Genomic DNA, 17,105 nt, shown 5'->3' with positions numbered 1-17,105 from the left:
TCTGCGATTGAGCGACACTGAGGCCGATTTGTCGTGTTGTGGTTTTCGTGTACAAATGGGATCGAATGGGTATTCAGAAACGATTGTGTTTTTTGGTGTAATGCGATGATGTTTTATCCGGCCAAAACTCGTATTGTCCATCAGCATGATGTTTTTGAAGAAACAGGATCAAAATTTCCTTCAAACTTTCGTTCTGGTACACATCTTGATTGATTGCAAACCAGGGGGCTTGAACCATGACTTAGAAATACCCTTCTCGGAAATGGCAATATACAGCATCACCTTCTGTTCGAATTTCTGTTTAAACTTATATTTTAAGATCGGAGGTGCAATAGAACTATCCATTGAATAGTATCAATCGTTTCCGGGAAACTACGTCTTCGAAAGAGGGAAATAAATTTCGTCGTCCAAAACAAAACTTTTTCCGGAATAATTTTTGATCGCTGGTTGATCAATTGGGACTTCAGCGTTGAAATCTATGCGTATCCGGGGCTCGTGTCTTCTTTCGGCACTTTATTTCGACTCTTTTTATTGTTTTGCAGATGTACTGGTGAGAACAGTTGAACTTTTTTGAGGACTCCTGTTGCCTCAGTGAATCCTTGTTGTTGAAGGCACGAGAAAGAGAACGAAGTCCTTTTACGTCCATAATTTGGCTGGTCTTCCACTAACTTTCTTGCGAGCAGTTATTGGGGATCATAGGATATGGTAAAGAGTCGAAGCCGCAACATTTTCGCTTTTAAAATGTTGTACCGTATACTTTTTGCCGAGATTTATGTGCAGTTCGTAGAACTGTACAACGCGCTCGCGAAATACTTTTTGTTTCGACGGCATTTTGAGCAAAACTGAGCAAGCATAAACAAAACAGAAAATACTATCAGAAAGAGGAGAGAGAGAGAGAGAGAGAGAGAGAGAGAGAGAGCTAACACATACACACTCTTCTTTCTCTCTGAGCTCGTTTGTTGTTAAGCATACAGGCCTCGACAAAATTCCAAAATTTTAGTTGCCACCCGTTAGTTACTTACTAAACGAACCGACTTCGGCTATACTGGTTCCAAGTTCCCGGTTCCAGATGTACCAGAAGTAGTGGTCAAAAAGTTTAAAACGAGACTCACTCAATTTTGTAAAAGATGATTTGATTGATTTCCACAAACGGCCTCAAATGAAAGTTCCTATAGTTTCAAAGACTGCTATTTAATTTCATCCGGGTCCGACTTCATTTAGTGCGACGATGCAAAATATAGAAAAATTCTTATTAACTTGACATAACTGTTTACAAATTGAAAAGGTTATGTTAGAATGAAAAGGTTATGTTTTTACCCAAAGAAAGTTTCTTATTTTATTCAAGATTTATAAAAAAAAATTTCTTCACAGAATCTTCTAGTGATATTTTTGAAAAAGTAATATGAGAAAGGCATCATCACACCACTAGGTGGATTAAAAAAGGTTTTTATTGGAAATTTAGCGTTCTTTCATAAAATTTTATTGAAAAATATGAAAAATTCTTTTCAAGATTTTCAAAAATTCATATTATTTTGAAAAATTTTCACATTTTTAGAAGTTATTCTTCCATTCTAGAAGTTTGGCAGTATTTTATATTAAACTTCAGTTATAAGAAAATTAAATAAAAACGCTTTTTGAGATATTTGAATTTTAAGTGTAATTTTTAAAATAAAAAAACAATGGCATACTGATTATGAAAATTGATTCGTTAGGCCATAAGTAGCACTTATGCAAAATTTGAGTTAAATAAAAAAAATACGGCAATAAAATTTGAAAAAAAATTGTCATACTATCACGTTTCTCCTTTCCATCCTTTGCGTCATCTCTCCAGGTTTCATAGGGATATGGGATAAGAGCACCATTGCAATCCAGCAACGACATAGACAACACGGATCCTTTTAACCGAAACATAGGACCTGCGAATGGAAAATAAACATGCATTTTAAATAAATTCATTATGTCGAAGTTGTTTCGACTATTACATCGAACAGAGCTACATAATCAACAAAATATAGATTTAATATTAGAGTAATTGATAGGTACGGTAATCGCCTGTTTTGAGCAAACATTTTCCATACTTGGTGTCTATTTTTTAACTGTATATATATATGATTTGGTTATTACCATGAGGACATCATTTGCTTCCGCAATTCTGAGATTTTTGTGTAGGGAAAATTCTAAACCTACTTGTATTGTGTAATAGGGAAAAGGAACTTATATACTAACTTACTAACTAATACAGAGAGCGAATCGATTCAATTGAAGATTGCATCGAATTTTGTCGGAATTTGCTTATAATATTAAGTGACATTACATCTAATGGTTCTATATTTGTGAGTCTGTGTAACTCATTTGTACTAAACCAGGGAGTACGCTTCAAAATCATTTTCAGAATTTTATTCTGAATCCTTTGAACCGTTTTCTTCCTGGTGGAACAACAACTTGACCAAATTGGTACTGCATAAAGCATGGCTGGTCTGAAAATTTGTTTATAAATTAACAACTTGTTTTTTAGACAGAGCCTAGAATTTCTGTTTATGGCAGGATATAAACATTTCATATATTTATTACACTTTGCCTGGAGTCCTTCAATGTGATCCTTGAAAGTGAGTTTTTTTTGTCATACGTTGAACCTAAGTATTTAGCTCAATCAGACCATGTCAATTCCAAGCCATTGAATTTGAGAATGTGATTTTTGTTTGGTTTAAGAAAAGAAGCTCTTGGCTTATGAGGAAAGATAAATAATTAATAATAAATTTTTGCTGCATTTGGTTTAATTTTCCATTTTGACAGATAATCACTGAAAATATTTAAACTTCTTTGTAGGCGACTGCAGATCACTATTAGATTTCTACCTGTGGCTAACAGACTTGTGTCGTCTTGTCGTATTATACAAGATTGGAGCTACGCTCGAACCCTGCGGAACACCGGCTCGTACGGGTAGCAATTCAGATCAAATAAATAGGAAACTAGATATCAGACATTTTTGCTATTAAACCTTTGTGCCAAACACTGTCGAATGCTTTTTCTATGTCTAGAAGAGCAACTCCAGTGGATAACCCAGAAGATTTATTTGCTTTTATCATGTTCGTTACTCTGACAAGTTGATGAGTAGTTGAATGTTCATGACGAAATCCAAACTGCTCTGGTAAAAAAATTGAATTCTCATTTATATGAGACATCATTCTCAACAAGATATTTTTTTCAAAAAGTTTACTGATAGAAGAAAGTAAGTTAATTGGTCGATAACTTGATGTTTCTGCTGGGTTTTTATCAGGTTTGAGGATAGGAATTACTTTAGCGTTTTTCCAGCTTTTTGTGAAGTAAGCTAAAGAAAAACACTCGTGTAAAATTTTAACCAAGAGTCTCAAGGCAACATCGGGAAGATTTTAAATAAGAATATTAAAAATTTCATCATTACCAGGAGCCTTCATGTTTTCAAGTTTCCTCATAATTGATTTAATTTCATCAAAATTCGTCTCAATAATGTCATCTTGTAATAACACTTGACCCGAAAATTCACTTCATGCTACCATCCACCTTTCATTCATAACCTTGATCCGTTCGCAAACTTCACAACATATGCCTTCACCGCATTTAATGTATGTTCCAAATTGTTACTTTAATTACCAAGAACTAAAACTTACCACTCTATATTTGAAACCTTTTCAATAGGTTTCAAATGTAACACTCTCTCAGATTTATTTCGATAAAATAAATCAGTTGACTCGGCATAATAAGGGATATTGTTCAGCTCCACTATAACTTTCAGAACTCATAAAATTGCGCTTCTCCAATCGTTTATAAATTTGTTTTAATCCGTTCTCAAAGGCATTTCGCATTCCAACAATGTTTTTTTATACAGTGGAGTGATAATCCGTACTAATCCGTCTTATCAAGGTAAATTTTAAGCTAGTATAGACAATCAACATGCAGTGCCTCGATATCGATAGACTAGCCCAGGTGCTTCATGGTATCGTTAATACTACAGAGACTGTTTTTTGATAAAGGATGATAACATTACTTTTTTTGCGGAAGTTTTATGCCTCCTACCTAGGCGGGGATATATCGATTGATCAAGGTCAAGATCAGCGGCCGTTCATTGCTTACGAGTCATAAGGTAAAAATCATTCTCTTCCTCTATTCTATCTATCATTTATTTTTCCATCCAAATTTAATCCCGAACTAAATATTCAGGGTCCAGTAAACCAGTGCAAAACAGACGAAATTGTTGTCTTGCAACGTTCTTCAGTAAAGTGTGATTTGGTTTTAAAGCCCCGTACTCAAGAACGTCAAGATACTGCAAACAATTGCACTTAGTGTCGACCACTGGGAATGGAACTAGGAACTACCAATAAGGCTTGTACCGAGTGACTTTAGCCGACTGGGCTTTGCCGAATTATGTTCTACCAGACCGATTGCGTCTACTTGTTTACTTTTTGTCGTGAATACGACCTACTTTACTATGTGACGCCTTTTTAAAATTTACCCTGTACAAAAATGGGCAGGACTTTATTGCGAATATCTCTTGATGTACTTAACCCAATAACTTGATTTTTCTTACAAGTGTATATCGTGTATTGCCGGGCAGTCCGAGCGGCGTGCGTCTAGGATTGGAGAGGTGTTTCTTTTTGATCCAGAATATAAAAAACGGATTTTGCCTCTTACACAAACTTTTTATTCATTGACACTTTTGCAATCTTCGACTTGTTACTCTCTTTTTCGTAATTGTTTGATTTTTCTTGTAAGGAGGATGCCTTTGCTATACTGGCTTCTACAGTGGACTAAACTGTCCGGTACTGGACTCCAGATTCTCTTTTAATCAACACTCTAAGTGCACTTTCGCAAAACCGTAATCACTTGTTATCTTTTCTCGGTAACACTAAGGTGGATCTACACTTCTTGTGCTGTTTGTTTTGTTAACTAAGAACAGCTATTATCCCTCAGTAAATGTTTATTCTTCCACTTTCTACCATCAGGCCATGTGCTGACAAATCCGATATTTTTCTTTTTTTTATCACTATTCTAAAACTGTTTTCATGCTTTTCTTTCAGCCACATTTAGCGGGTTTTTTTTTCTTACAACGATATTGTACACGGAATGGTACTACTTGAAAACGATTGTTAACACGAGAACGACCTTTTTCTTTTTAGTGTTAATCGCGCAATGAATAATATTTTCATTTTCGTCCTAAAATTTCACTGGCTACGCTCTAAACTATGACGACCGTGACTTGCGACTCTCTGAAAACTGATTGACGGACTGCTATCCGTACACTATCCGAAAACTGACTGAGTTGTCTACGGGTCGACGCCCGAGACTTACGGATATTTTCCGCGAACCTTCTGAAACTGACTGACTCCGAACTCTTCCCAACTATGGGTTTTTCAAGCTCCTTACATTTACTTTCGGGTGGAGCTCGAAGAATTTAGTACAAGCTGAGTTTGCGACTTTAACTAGAAAGTTCATCCGATTTTCTCCCGAAGTTATACCAAAAGCTGAGACCACTGTCACTATTCCAGTGGAAGTGACCAGTGCCCGTGAAAGGATATTTTTGTTGCTACTTGTCGCGGTTACGCTAACGTGATGGTTTGTTTGAAAGGTGACTAGTTTTCCTACACGACTGGGTTGCTATTCTTGCAATGCTGCAAGTTCAATGAAGGCTTAAATAATTGAATAACAACGATTTCTAAAACTTTTGGAAATAATAAGATAAATTCATCACGCTGCCTTTTTTGCACCCGGACGACCGTTTTGAGGTAGTCAAGCAAGTTCTCCCATCAACATCAGTAAGAACAAACCAAGTACAAAACCTCAAACGCTCTTACTCTGACCTCGGTCGACAGGATGAGCAGACGGCAATGAAAGCGCAGACCTTTTACGTGGTACAAAATCTCAAACGCACAGGTCGCAGAGCCGGTTTCCCTCCAAAGAAGATCGATTGCATCATCCTACTGCTGGTCGTTTGCATTGGAGCAAAATGCAACGAAAAATGGACAACAATTAGGAACGTGCAAAATCAGCCTTTTATCTAATAAACTATAGCTAAACTATAAAGATTCAACGATTTGTTTCAGTTTTTGTTAAGACGTAGAGCCGTCTTGAACTTGTTTAAATATAATCAGTGTCTAACGGGAAAACAGATTGGAAAACTGGCATATGAACACAATGATGTAATGAAAACCGCGAAAATGTTACCGCAAAGACGGGACTCGAACCCGTAGCTAACTCCTAACCGGGGAAATTATTTTACCAATTAAACTACCCTGCATACGAAAACACATGAAGAGAAAGTTCAATTGATTGGACGAAACTAAGCATGCTTCGCTGTACTTAGCCACCGTAGAAAACTGACATATGAACACGATGATGTAATAAAAACCGCGAAAGTTTTTCCGCAGAGACGGGACTCGAACCCGTAGCTAACTCCTAACCGGGGAAAAAGTTTTACCAATTAAACTACCCTGCATATGAAAACACATGAAGAGAAAGTCCGATTGATTGGACGAAACTAAGCATGCTTCGCTGTACTTAGCCACCACGGTATTCACTTACAGTCCCGTATCGATGGAAACAAATTCAAAAGAAACACGAGTCTATTTCTACCCATCTATTTTTGCGCACGATACTGATTCGAGACTTTCGGTTTTTATCTATTTCGCTATCTACGAGGTAACACACGATAGTTTCATCCATCGATTTAATGGATCTCCACTGGTGTGGTAGCAGCAGTGACGATTGTGTGATCTCAAACACAATGTTTAAGGTACACAAACCTTTTAGTCTTTGTTAAGACGTAGAACCGTCTTGAGCTAGTAATAATAATATAATCAGTGTCTAACGGGGAAACAGATTGGAAAACTCACATATGAACACAATGATGTAATGAAAACCGCGAAAGTTTTTCCGCAGAGACGGGACTCGAACCCGTAGCTAACTCCTAACCGGGAAAGCTATGCTATGAATCTGCCAAATTCCACAATAAACGTAATACCAAGACATTGTTTTGCTTGTCGATGTTTATTCGAATTTCTTTTATTATCTAATACATTTACATGGAGATTGTGCCAAATAAATTATGTTCCGATTCTTTATTCAGTATAATGAATAGAATTTTTAGTTTTGCTATAATGAATTGGTACAATCTGAAGTGATACCTATTATATGATATTACACAGCCATGTATTATTGCTTCAGCATCATCAATGCATTGAACTCAACAGACTTGGATATTACTAGCATTATAAACGACAGTTACTTAGAAAGTAAACGATTTCTTACAATAACCGCGCACACTATGCTTTTTCTCAGATACTTGGTTTCTATACAAAACTACACTTTAACTTTCGCGAACAGAAACGAGAATTGGTGTTTTTTTTTTCAAATAAAATTTTATTGGGCTCATTTGCTTTAGCTTAACGTGGCCGATTGTCTTGTTGTTACTGAGAGAGATAGGGATGCCAAGTTGCCAAAACGTCGCGGGCTGATAAGAAGGGTGGTATACCTCGGGCCCGAAGTGAACCTATGATTTGGGACCTGGCATCACAATACTCGACACACATCCAAACAACATGCTCGATGTCATGGTAATCTTCACCGCAAACACATACACCATTCTCGGCGAGCCCCACACGACGGAGATGGGCGCTGAACATATAATGATAAAACATGAGCCTTGGCATTAGACGAATGAAGTCTCGGCTCACGTCTAACCCCGGGAACCAAGCTTTCGTCGATACCTGTGGAATTATTGAGTGAAACCATCGTCCTAGAGTTTCACTATTCCAAGTATATTGCCAGCTGACTAAAGTTTTCTGACGACAACAACTGAAAAATTCATTAAAGCAAATTGGTCTTTCATTATTGTCACCTTATAGTGCGCCCACCTTAGCTAGTGAGTCCGCCGTCTCATTGCCCCGTGTGGAGCAATGTGAACGGACCAAACCAAGGTAATCTGGTATGATTTTTCTGATAAAGCACTCAATTGGTTCCCAGGAAATACTGTTAGTGCTCTCCAGTCTTCACTGAACAAAGAGCCTCAATCGAGCTGAGACTGTCCGATACAATGAAGTAGTGATCTGTTGGCAGAGTGTCAATGATCTCAAGGGTATACTGAATTGCAGCTAGCTCAGCGACGTAAACTGAAGCCGGATCATTGAGTTTGAAGAATGCGGTGAAGTTTTCATTGAATATACCGAAGCCAGTGTACTCATCGAATTTTGATCCGTCAGTGTAGAACATCTTCTCACGATACTGAATTCTTTCCAGCTTAATGAAATGAGTGCTCGCATTTTTGTTTAAGATACCTAATGTGACATCCCCAGGTGCCTTTGGAGTCGAACCAGACCCCGAGATATTTGTGAAGACCTGAGCTATGGTTTCACTCTTTAGTTGAAGCTGTATTTGGGCTGGTTCTTGCTTCCTCGAAAACACAACTAGCTCAGTTTTCTCCGTAGAGAATTCGATACCCAGTTGAAGAGCTCATGTTGATAAGTTGACAAGAGTATTTTGTAACGGTCCTTGCAAATCACCCGCTTTGTGTCCTATAATGGACACAACGCTGTCGTCGGCAAGTTGTCTTAGCGTGCAATATGTGTTGATACATTTGTCGATGTCGTTTACGTAAAAATTGTAGAAAAAGGGGGCTTAAGCATGAGCCCTGAGGAAAACCCATGTAACTGAATCGTATTGTCGACAAATCACCATGCGCGAAATACATGTATTTCTCGGACAATAGATTATACAAAAAGTTGTTCAAAATAGGTGAAAGACTATACTGATGCAACTTCTCAGATAGAATGTTTAGAGAAACTGAGTCGAAAGCTCCCTTAATATCTAAGAAAACTGATGCCATTTGTTCTTTACGAGTAAATGCCATTTGAACTTCTGTTGAGAGCAACGCAAGAAAATCGTTCGTTCCTTTGCACCTGCGAAAACCAAATTGTGTATCTGAAAGCAAGGAATTAGTTTCGACCCAATTGTCTAGATGAAAGAGAATCATTTTCTCCAACAATTTCCGAATACAGGAAAGCATAGCATTCGGCCGATACGAATTGTGGTCTGAGACCGGTTTTTCTGGTTTTTGAATAGCGATAACCTTCACTTGTCTTCTGTCATATGGTACAATGTTAACCTCAAGAAACATGTTGAATAAATTCAACGTCTTTTAGCAGAATCAGGCATACTTTTTAACAAGTTGAATTTAATTCTGTCTAACCCTGGGGCTTTATTGTGACATGACAAAAGCGCAAGTGAATACTCCATCATTGAAAACGGTGTTTCGTACGAGCTTGATGTTGGGACTTGGTATTCCTTCTGTTGCGGGACAGAGTCAGGGCACACTTTCTTTTAGCAGAATCAGGCATACTTTTTAACAAGTTGAATTTAATTCTGTCTAACCCTGGGGCTTTATTGTGACATGACAAAAGCGCAAGTGAATACTCCATCATTGAAAACGGTGTTTCGTACGAGCTTGATGTTGGGACTTGGTATTCCTTCTGTTGCGGGACAGAGTCAGGGCACACTTTCTTGGCGAGTTCGTATATCCAGAGAATTGAATATTCCTCACTTTTGTTCGCGTGACTACGATTGTGCATGCGTCGTGCCGTATTCCAAAGGAGTGCTCATTGCACAGTGGTCCGGATCCACAATTTAGGAGGACAAAAACATTTGTGGCTTAGCCTTATACTTAAGAGCTATGATGTCTTCAGAACAAATAGTCAGTGACAGATAAGCCATGTTTTGATGCATATAGTATTAGGGTGGTTCTTATTATTAGGGTGATCCAAAAATCATTTTCCGTATGTGTTTAGATAGAGGACTGTACCCTTCGGCAAAATTGTAGGAAAATTTATATTAAGCAACTTTGCCGAAAACACTATTGTTTTAGTGTTACAGCTATTTTAATAGAGCAATCAAAATCAGATGTTTTGCTCTAGCTTTCTTATTTTTCACTTCTCATTTTTTGTGTCTTTGAATATTCTTTAGAGTTTATTGGAACCAATTTTTGATGACTAGCGCATTCAGGTAGCGTTTTTTGAACCGAAGTAATGAGCAAAACTAGTTCAAAAACAGGTCATTTTTAAACTGCTATATCTAACATTGGAGCAAATGAAGAAACAATCTGTTTCTGTGATAGAAAATACTTTCGAGAATGTTTATGAAAAAAATGGCGGAGGAGATATTTTTTTAAATTTTTTAAGTTGTGTTCAAACATTGCACAGTGGTCCAAAACGGAAAATTAGCGTGACAAAAATATTTTCTCTATTAAATATTAGTTTTTTGTGTCTTCACAAAAGTTGTTTGTAATCAAATGGCGCTCCTTTTAATGAAAAAGTTACTATGGTGGTCCTCATTTAGATTGAAATCTGAAATCTAATTCTTAATTTCTTAATTGAACTCAAAACTGATTTTGTTGTACAATACAGTTGAAGGAATGACTATTTGTTCTGAATACATAATAGCTCTTAAGTATAAGGCTAAACCACAAATGTTGTTGTCCCCCTAAATTGTGGATCTGCACCACTGTGCAGGGTTGGCGGTTCAATGCATAGGACGCTGGTCTTACAAGCCAGTTGTCGTATATTCGAGCCCCGACCTGGAAGGATTCTTAGCGTCAGTAGGATCCATAGTACTAGCCATGCCTAGACTTTGCTTTGCACCACTGTGCATTGCTATTTCTCTCGTTAATCCGTCAACAAACCGTCGCCAATAACCGCGTTTCTTAGTTTTAAACGAACTTTTCATCGCGTCTTTCTGGTAATTTGCTGGTGTTCTGTTGGTTCTAAACGCGATGAAAGCTGATACTTTTTTCTCTCTAAGCTCTGATCACTCTTTGTTCCACCACCGGTTGGGAGAACGAATGTTAGTTTTCGCGCCGGGTTTCATCTGCGCTTGAATTGAGGTGTTGAGAATTAAACCAGCCAAAAATGTATATTCTTCCTCCGGAGGAAGCTTCTGTGATATATCTAGTTTCTCAGATATCGAGCTCGCGTAGCTTTTCCAATCAATTTTTAGCGTGAGATCATACGAAACATTGATTGTCTCCCATGGTCTTAGACCACTGGTGACTGAAATCATGATCGGCAAGTGAGCACTACCGTGAGGATCATAGATTACCTTCCACTTGCAATCTAACTGTAGCGAAGTCGAGCAGAGGGATAAATCCAACGCGTTTGCACGGTAAGGAGGTCTAGGATACCGTGTCATTTCTATTCATTTTTATTGAAGTTGTCACACAGATCATGGATTAACGAAGAATGATTATCATCATATAGGAAGCCCCATCCCGTACCATTGGAGTAAAAGTCTCCTAAAACTAACCGTGGTGTGGGAAGAAGTTCCATGATTTCTGCGAGTAGTCGATGCCCTATCGAGACTCTGGGAGGAATGTAGATGGAAGCTTTACATAGATCTTTGTCTTTAATATTGATTTGGCAAGCAACAACTTCAATTCATGGTACCGAGGGGAGAGTCAGCACTTTTCGTTTCTTTTTGATTATTCTGCGACGAAGACACGCCTTTACTAGGAAGCTTGGGAGAGGCCGAGTTTGGTCTTTTACTGCTTACTCCAGGCAATGGGTAAAATGTTCCTTCACTGGGGTCGTCGAAGCTTTCTTCATCAACTGGCAAGAGAGAAAACGGGTTTCCAGCGTGCGATGAAGCCGTTCTTTTTAATATTTCCGCTTAAGACCGTTTCGAACGCCGCATCATGGAGATCTTTAGTTTTCTTTCCCCCTGTATGTACGTTGGGCACACCGAGAGATCATGAAGACTAGTAAATGCATTTTTCAGCAGTCTTCCTGCAAGAATCGTCCTCATGGGCCTCTCCACATTCACCGCATCGCGATTTATCACAACAGAAGGTGGCCGTATGTAAAAACTGTTTGCAATTGGAACAGTGCATCATATGCGTACAGGTAGACGAACCCCTCACAGAACCAAATAATTTGGGAGCGCAGATCCGGTCACGCGAAATGAGTCTCAAGGGTAGAATTTACCTTCTATCGATTTGGAGTGCAATTGCTTGCACTGCAGTATTTTCACCGGCTGAAGGTCGGAGTTTTTGAAACGACCTACTCCGTCCTTCATCAGATCTTCGATTGTCAGGCTCTCGTCACGGACAACAACGTCGATCTCCACCACATGCGACGAGACGTACACGCGGTACTCCCTCGTGAACAGCAGCTGGCAGCAATCTCGTTTGCTTGCTTCAGGTCGGACACAACAGCGCGCAACTTGTTTGACAAAAACTTGCCAATTGATTTTAGTGCCGAGTAGTGCTTTGGGTATGAAGTATACCACCCACGGACCCTCCGAGCCAATCGTATTGGTAAATTTTTCGACGAGGTGACAATATCTCAGAGGGAGATGGAGGTATCTGAGGAGGAGATGGCGGCATCTCGGATCAGACTCGGTTTCTAAATTTTTCTCATTCATTGAAACTTAACCTTCCTCCGAGACACCCCCACTATCACAATGATTCATATTTGGAAATAAGAAAGAAAAATAGAAGTGAAAAATAAAATATACAAATAGTAAAAGTAAATAGAAAAAGTACTTAACAGTATGAGCCGGCAGTCTGTTAGGTGAGTGAATCCTTCACTCCTCCGTTGTGATTCAGTGTGACCTTGGCTCAGGATAGGTAGCAAACAATTGATATATGGTACTGTCTGCTGCTGCCCGAATATAACACAATAGCATCCACTGTCGATACCGATGCGATGCTTTTTATCACAACAGTGTAATGCCTATACTCCGGCCTTTGCTGTGATACGCACCTTCGTTTTGCCGATGTAGATTGTAAGAAAAACGCGTGTGTTCATTTCGGTTACGAATGAAACTGAAATTGTATTTGTATAATAATAACGCGTGTATTCTCGAGGACTGTATATTTTAGACTGACTGCACTGACCTATATATTTCGGCTGACCTACGATCGATAACAATAATCAATATCCTATCATCTACCTGCATCAAAGAGATGAAATAGATCACCATTATAGGGTTCCAGAAGGAGCACGACATATCATCTTGTTTGTCGGAGTTGTAGGGTGATTCAACAAAGTATGGGTTAGTACTGTAATTCTTTCTCTACACAACATACGCCGGCCGCCTTGAAATCTCAACTTTAAATTTCAACTACTATTTGTCCTATTCTTACTTCAGTTCAAATGTTTCAGTGTTTAGTATATAATTTAATCCCTTACAAACAATATTTTCAGCTTACATACTACTACAGTTCGCTATGATCGAACGACCTTGACCAAATTTCATTTGTGATGATCACTACTGCTAATCTCTGTTGAGATTACTAGTAGAAGTTGAACTCGTGCTTCTCGACTAAGAATGATGGATTGTGCATACTTCAATGCACATTTCGCTGGATCATTGGTGTGCTGTTCATATCTTCGGACAGTTTTAGGTGTTGTCATCGATGGTGATATGCTGATTTATGCTGCTCTGGTACGATGAACTGTGATGGCGCGTTGATTTTTGGTTTACCAAAAGTGGTTTCAACTGCGATGAATTTCTACGACGTTTTTTTGTTAGCGACTCCGTCTCTTCGGGTGATAAATTGAAGGTGTCACGAACAGGAAGCACGCGAATTTTTGAAATTCTTCTACTGTAGCTATCATTCTTTGTTCTTACTGTGATGACACGAATGTATCCATCAGATTCTGGTTGAAGTTCTGCTACATGTTTCAACTGCCACTTGAGCGAAGTTAGATTTTCGTCTTTCAAGACAACCAGGTTAGATTCTCTGTCGCATCCACCTAGTTCGGTTCTGTAAAACAGACAAGTATTGTTCTGACCACCTCTTCCATAACCGCTGAGTAAACTGTTGTGTCTGAACGTTGTCCAGATTTGCCTCTGGAATTGCTGTTAGAGGCCGATGAATCAGAGAACGACCCGGAGATAATGCTTCAAAATCGGCAGGATAGTTACTGACTGGTGTCAGCGGACGTGAATTAAAAAATGCTTCGATTTGCAATAAGACAGTCTGCATTTCGTCATGCAGCAAATTTATAGTTCCGATACTCCTCTTGAACAATTTTTTGAACGTCTTCACAGCTGCCTCCCACAATCCGCCAAAGTTCGGTGATCGAGCTAGTATAAACTTGAACTCGATCTTGTCGTCAGATGTCACCTTAATCGCTTGTTCTTGGAACTGCTGAGTGAGAAACATCTTTCAGCTCTTCCAGCTTTAGCTTAGCACCGACAAAGTTTCTCGCGTTATCGCACATGATGGTGTTCGGCTTGCCTCGTCTAGATGAAAACCGTTCCAAAATGCTTGCGTTATCAGATCTGTTGCTAATTCTAGATGCACTGCTTTAGTAACCAGACAAACATAAACGGCTACGAAGCACTTCACAGGACGACTTTGGCGATAAGGACAGGTAACATAAAACAGTCTGTAATAGTCAACTTCCACACGTCAGCATGGTTCACATGGAGTGACTCTTTTTGGCGGAAGATCCGCCATCAATTGGTTTTGAATTCGTGGTTTAAGTCGAAAGCAAGCTATGCATTTGTAAATTATACTTCTGGCTAACTCACGGGCGAAAGTTGGTCAGAATCGTTCACGAACGGCTGATATCATTAACTGTCCTGCGTGAAATAATTTCTTGTGGTAATATTCCATGACTATTCTGGTGAGAGGGTGACGTCGATCTAATATAAATGAATGCTTTCGACTGCTCGACAGATTTGCGTGCCGTAATCGACCGCCTACGCAGAGCAAAGCATTAATTAATTGAGGACCCAATGCGAGAATAGAGGAATCGGTTCGCAACGGCCGATTTTCAGACAAATCAGATATTTTTTTCGGAAAACATTCTTGCCGGGACAAACAAACGAGTGTTTTGATCGAGCTATCAAGCTCTCCCACAGTTAAATTTCCGTGACGCCGAGAATTCTGCTTAGACTTTCGAGCATTAAAACGGAAACGACATGTGTATGCAGTTAGTCGAACCAAATCAGTAATCGCACAGTTAAACGCGCATGGTGACAAAATTGAGTTTTCAAAAATGATTGACAACTATTTGTCCGAAAACACCATCTTATTTCATTCAACGTACAAGAAGGAAATGTAAAACGAAGTTTATTTTTTTTACTTTTTTACTACTGGGCGCATACCGTGTTCGCTGGAGAATATTGAACACCGATCAGTTGTTGATTCTACGCTACGGCAGACCAATTTAAAACTATCAGCAATTCCTTTTTCGTACCTAAATCGCTTGTATCTCGGAAATTCGGAATCGTGTGAGCTGTTTGCCAAGTATTTCGCTAGTGTTTTTTCGAGCAGTTACACTTCAAGTAGCGATACGGAAGCTGCTGTTTCGGATGTTCCAGTTGACATGATAAACTTAAACACTTTCATCGTTACCCCGGAGATGGTCCAATGCGCTGCCAAAAAACTGAAAAGTTAATTTTCTCCTGGGCCCGATGGCTTACCTGCTGTTATTTTACGTCGCTGTATTGACGCTTTAGCTTGACCAATAAGTGTTTTTATTCACTCGATCATTTGTGCAAGCTAAATTCCCACGGATATGGAAACAATCCTACATTTGCCCAATATTCAAAGATGGCGATCGTCGTAATGTTGTAAACTATCGTGGCATAACTAATCTTTCCGCTTCATCGAAACTTTTAGAGATTATTGTGAGTAGTGCTATATTAGATCGAGCAAGGAATTATATATCATTCGATCAACATGGATTTATGCCAGGAAGATCAGTTGCAACAAATCTGCTAACACTTACTTCAAAGTGTATTGCCAGCATGGAAGCTAAAGCTCAGATGGATGTCATTTATACGGATCTAAAAGCTGCTTTCGACAAAATTGACTGCACAATACTTCTCAGCAAATTATCTCGTCTCAGATTTTCCGCCCATATTGTGTCCTGGTTGAGCTTATATCTCTCCGGGAGAGTTCTACGAGTAAAATTGAGCAACAGTTCATCATCACTTTTCTCTAACAACTCAGGAGTTCCCCAAGGCAGTAATTTAGGACCTTTGCTTTTCGTGTTATATTTCAACTATGTCTCACTTGTTTTGGGAACTGATTGCAAACTGACTTATGCAGACGATCTGAAATTGTACCTCGTTATTCGCACTGTGGAGGATTGTTGGCGGTTGCAAAGTGCACTTGAATCGTTCGTAGATTGGTGTAGTCGAAACAAACTTATAATCAACGTCGCAAAATGTCAGGTGATCACGTTTCACCGTACCCTGAGACCTGTTAAATTTGACTATCGCATCGATGGCTCAGTCTTGACTAGAGTTACCCAGGTTCGCGATTTAGGAATACTGCTAGATGAAAAATTATCATTTGATTTACAACGATCACAGATCATCTCAAAAGCAAGACCTTAGCTACTACTATTGTATCACACAATTATCATGTAACCTAAATGAATGGTTAGAAATTGGTATAGTCTTATGAAGCATAATATTGGCATTAAAAATGGTTGAAATTCGTCTCGACGAATAGTTATCTGATCGATGTGCAGTGCGGCTCTGTATGCGGCGGCCAAATATGTGTTTGTGTGGATGTTCACTGCACTGCAATTCGCTATTAGTTTTGGTTCACCGGTGAACGATTGGGTTGCAAACAATGCTGTACTAACAGAGTAGACGCAGAGTTACTGTCATTATAAAAGCTTCTGACTAGGCGATTTGAAGATGGGTTCATATTATTCCTCGATGAACGTTACATTCGGTTCTAAGTGCAAATGAAAAAATCTCTTCGTTTACTTTTAGCTCGATTATTGCGGTAGTCTTAGCAATTCATCTCTAACTATTTGCAGATTATTACCCTTTAATCTGCACTAAAAAAAATATCGAAAAATACAGGAATATTTCGTAATAATTGTAAGAGAAAGTGAACAAATTGAAAATGTCATTTGCGCTTAGAACCTAATCTTATGAATTAAACAATTTTCAATTTAAATTTTTGGTAGTTTTCTAAAAAAATTATATTGCATACATAAGTTTTAAGTAGTTGATCCGTAGAGAAAGAAGAAAAAATCTACGACTATTATTCAACGTCACCCAATAACATGCATCAAACATAGCAAACAAATCACCAAACAACTGAATGT

The 17,105-nt window shown here is 38.7% G+C and overlaps 1 protein-coding gene across 4 annotated transcripts in view; it reads right to left on the bottom strand.

Annotated features, from left to right (window-relative positions):
* LOC131440669 (syntaxin-binding protein 5) overlaps positions 1–17,105 on the bottom strand; it is a 444,075-nt gene that overhangs the window by 146,796 nt on the left and 280,174 nt on the right. For all 4 annotated transcript variants that reach the window (XM_058612147.1, XM_058612149.1, XM_058612148.1 and 1 more), the window contains one exon: positions 1,791–1,916. In XM_058612147.1, coding sequence (XP_058468130.1) covers positions 1,791–1,916 — 126 coding nt within the window. The remainder of the gene's footprint in view (positions 1–1,790; positions 1,917–17,105) is intronic.

The sequence above is a fragment of the Malaya genurostris genome, chromosome 1 (assembly GCF_030247185.1).
Source record: "Malaya genurostris strain Urasoe2022 chromosome 1, Malgen_1.1, whole genome shotgun sequence".
Classification (NCBI taxonomy): domain Eukaryota; kingdom Metazoa; phylum Arthropoda; class Insecta; order Diptera; family Culicidae; genus Malaya; species Malaya genurostris.
Note: the sequence above shows the minus strand (reverse complement) of the source record. Positions and strands in the feature narration are given on the sequence as shown.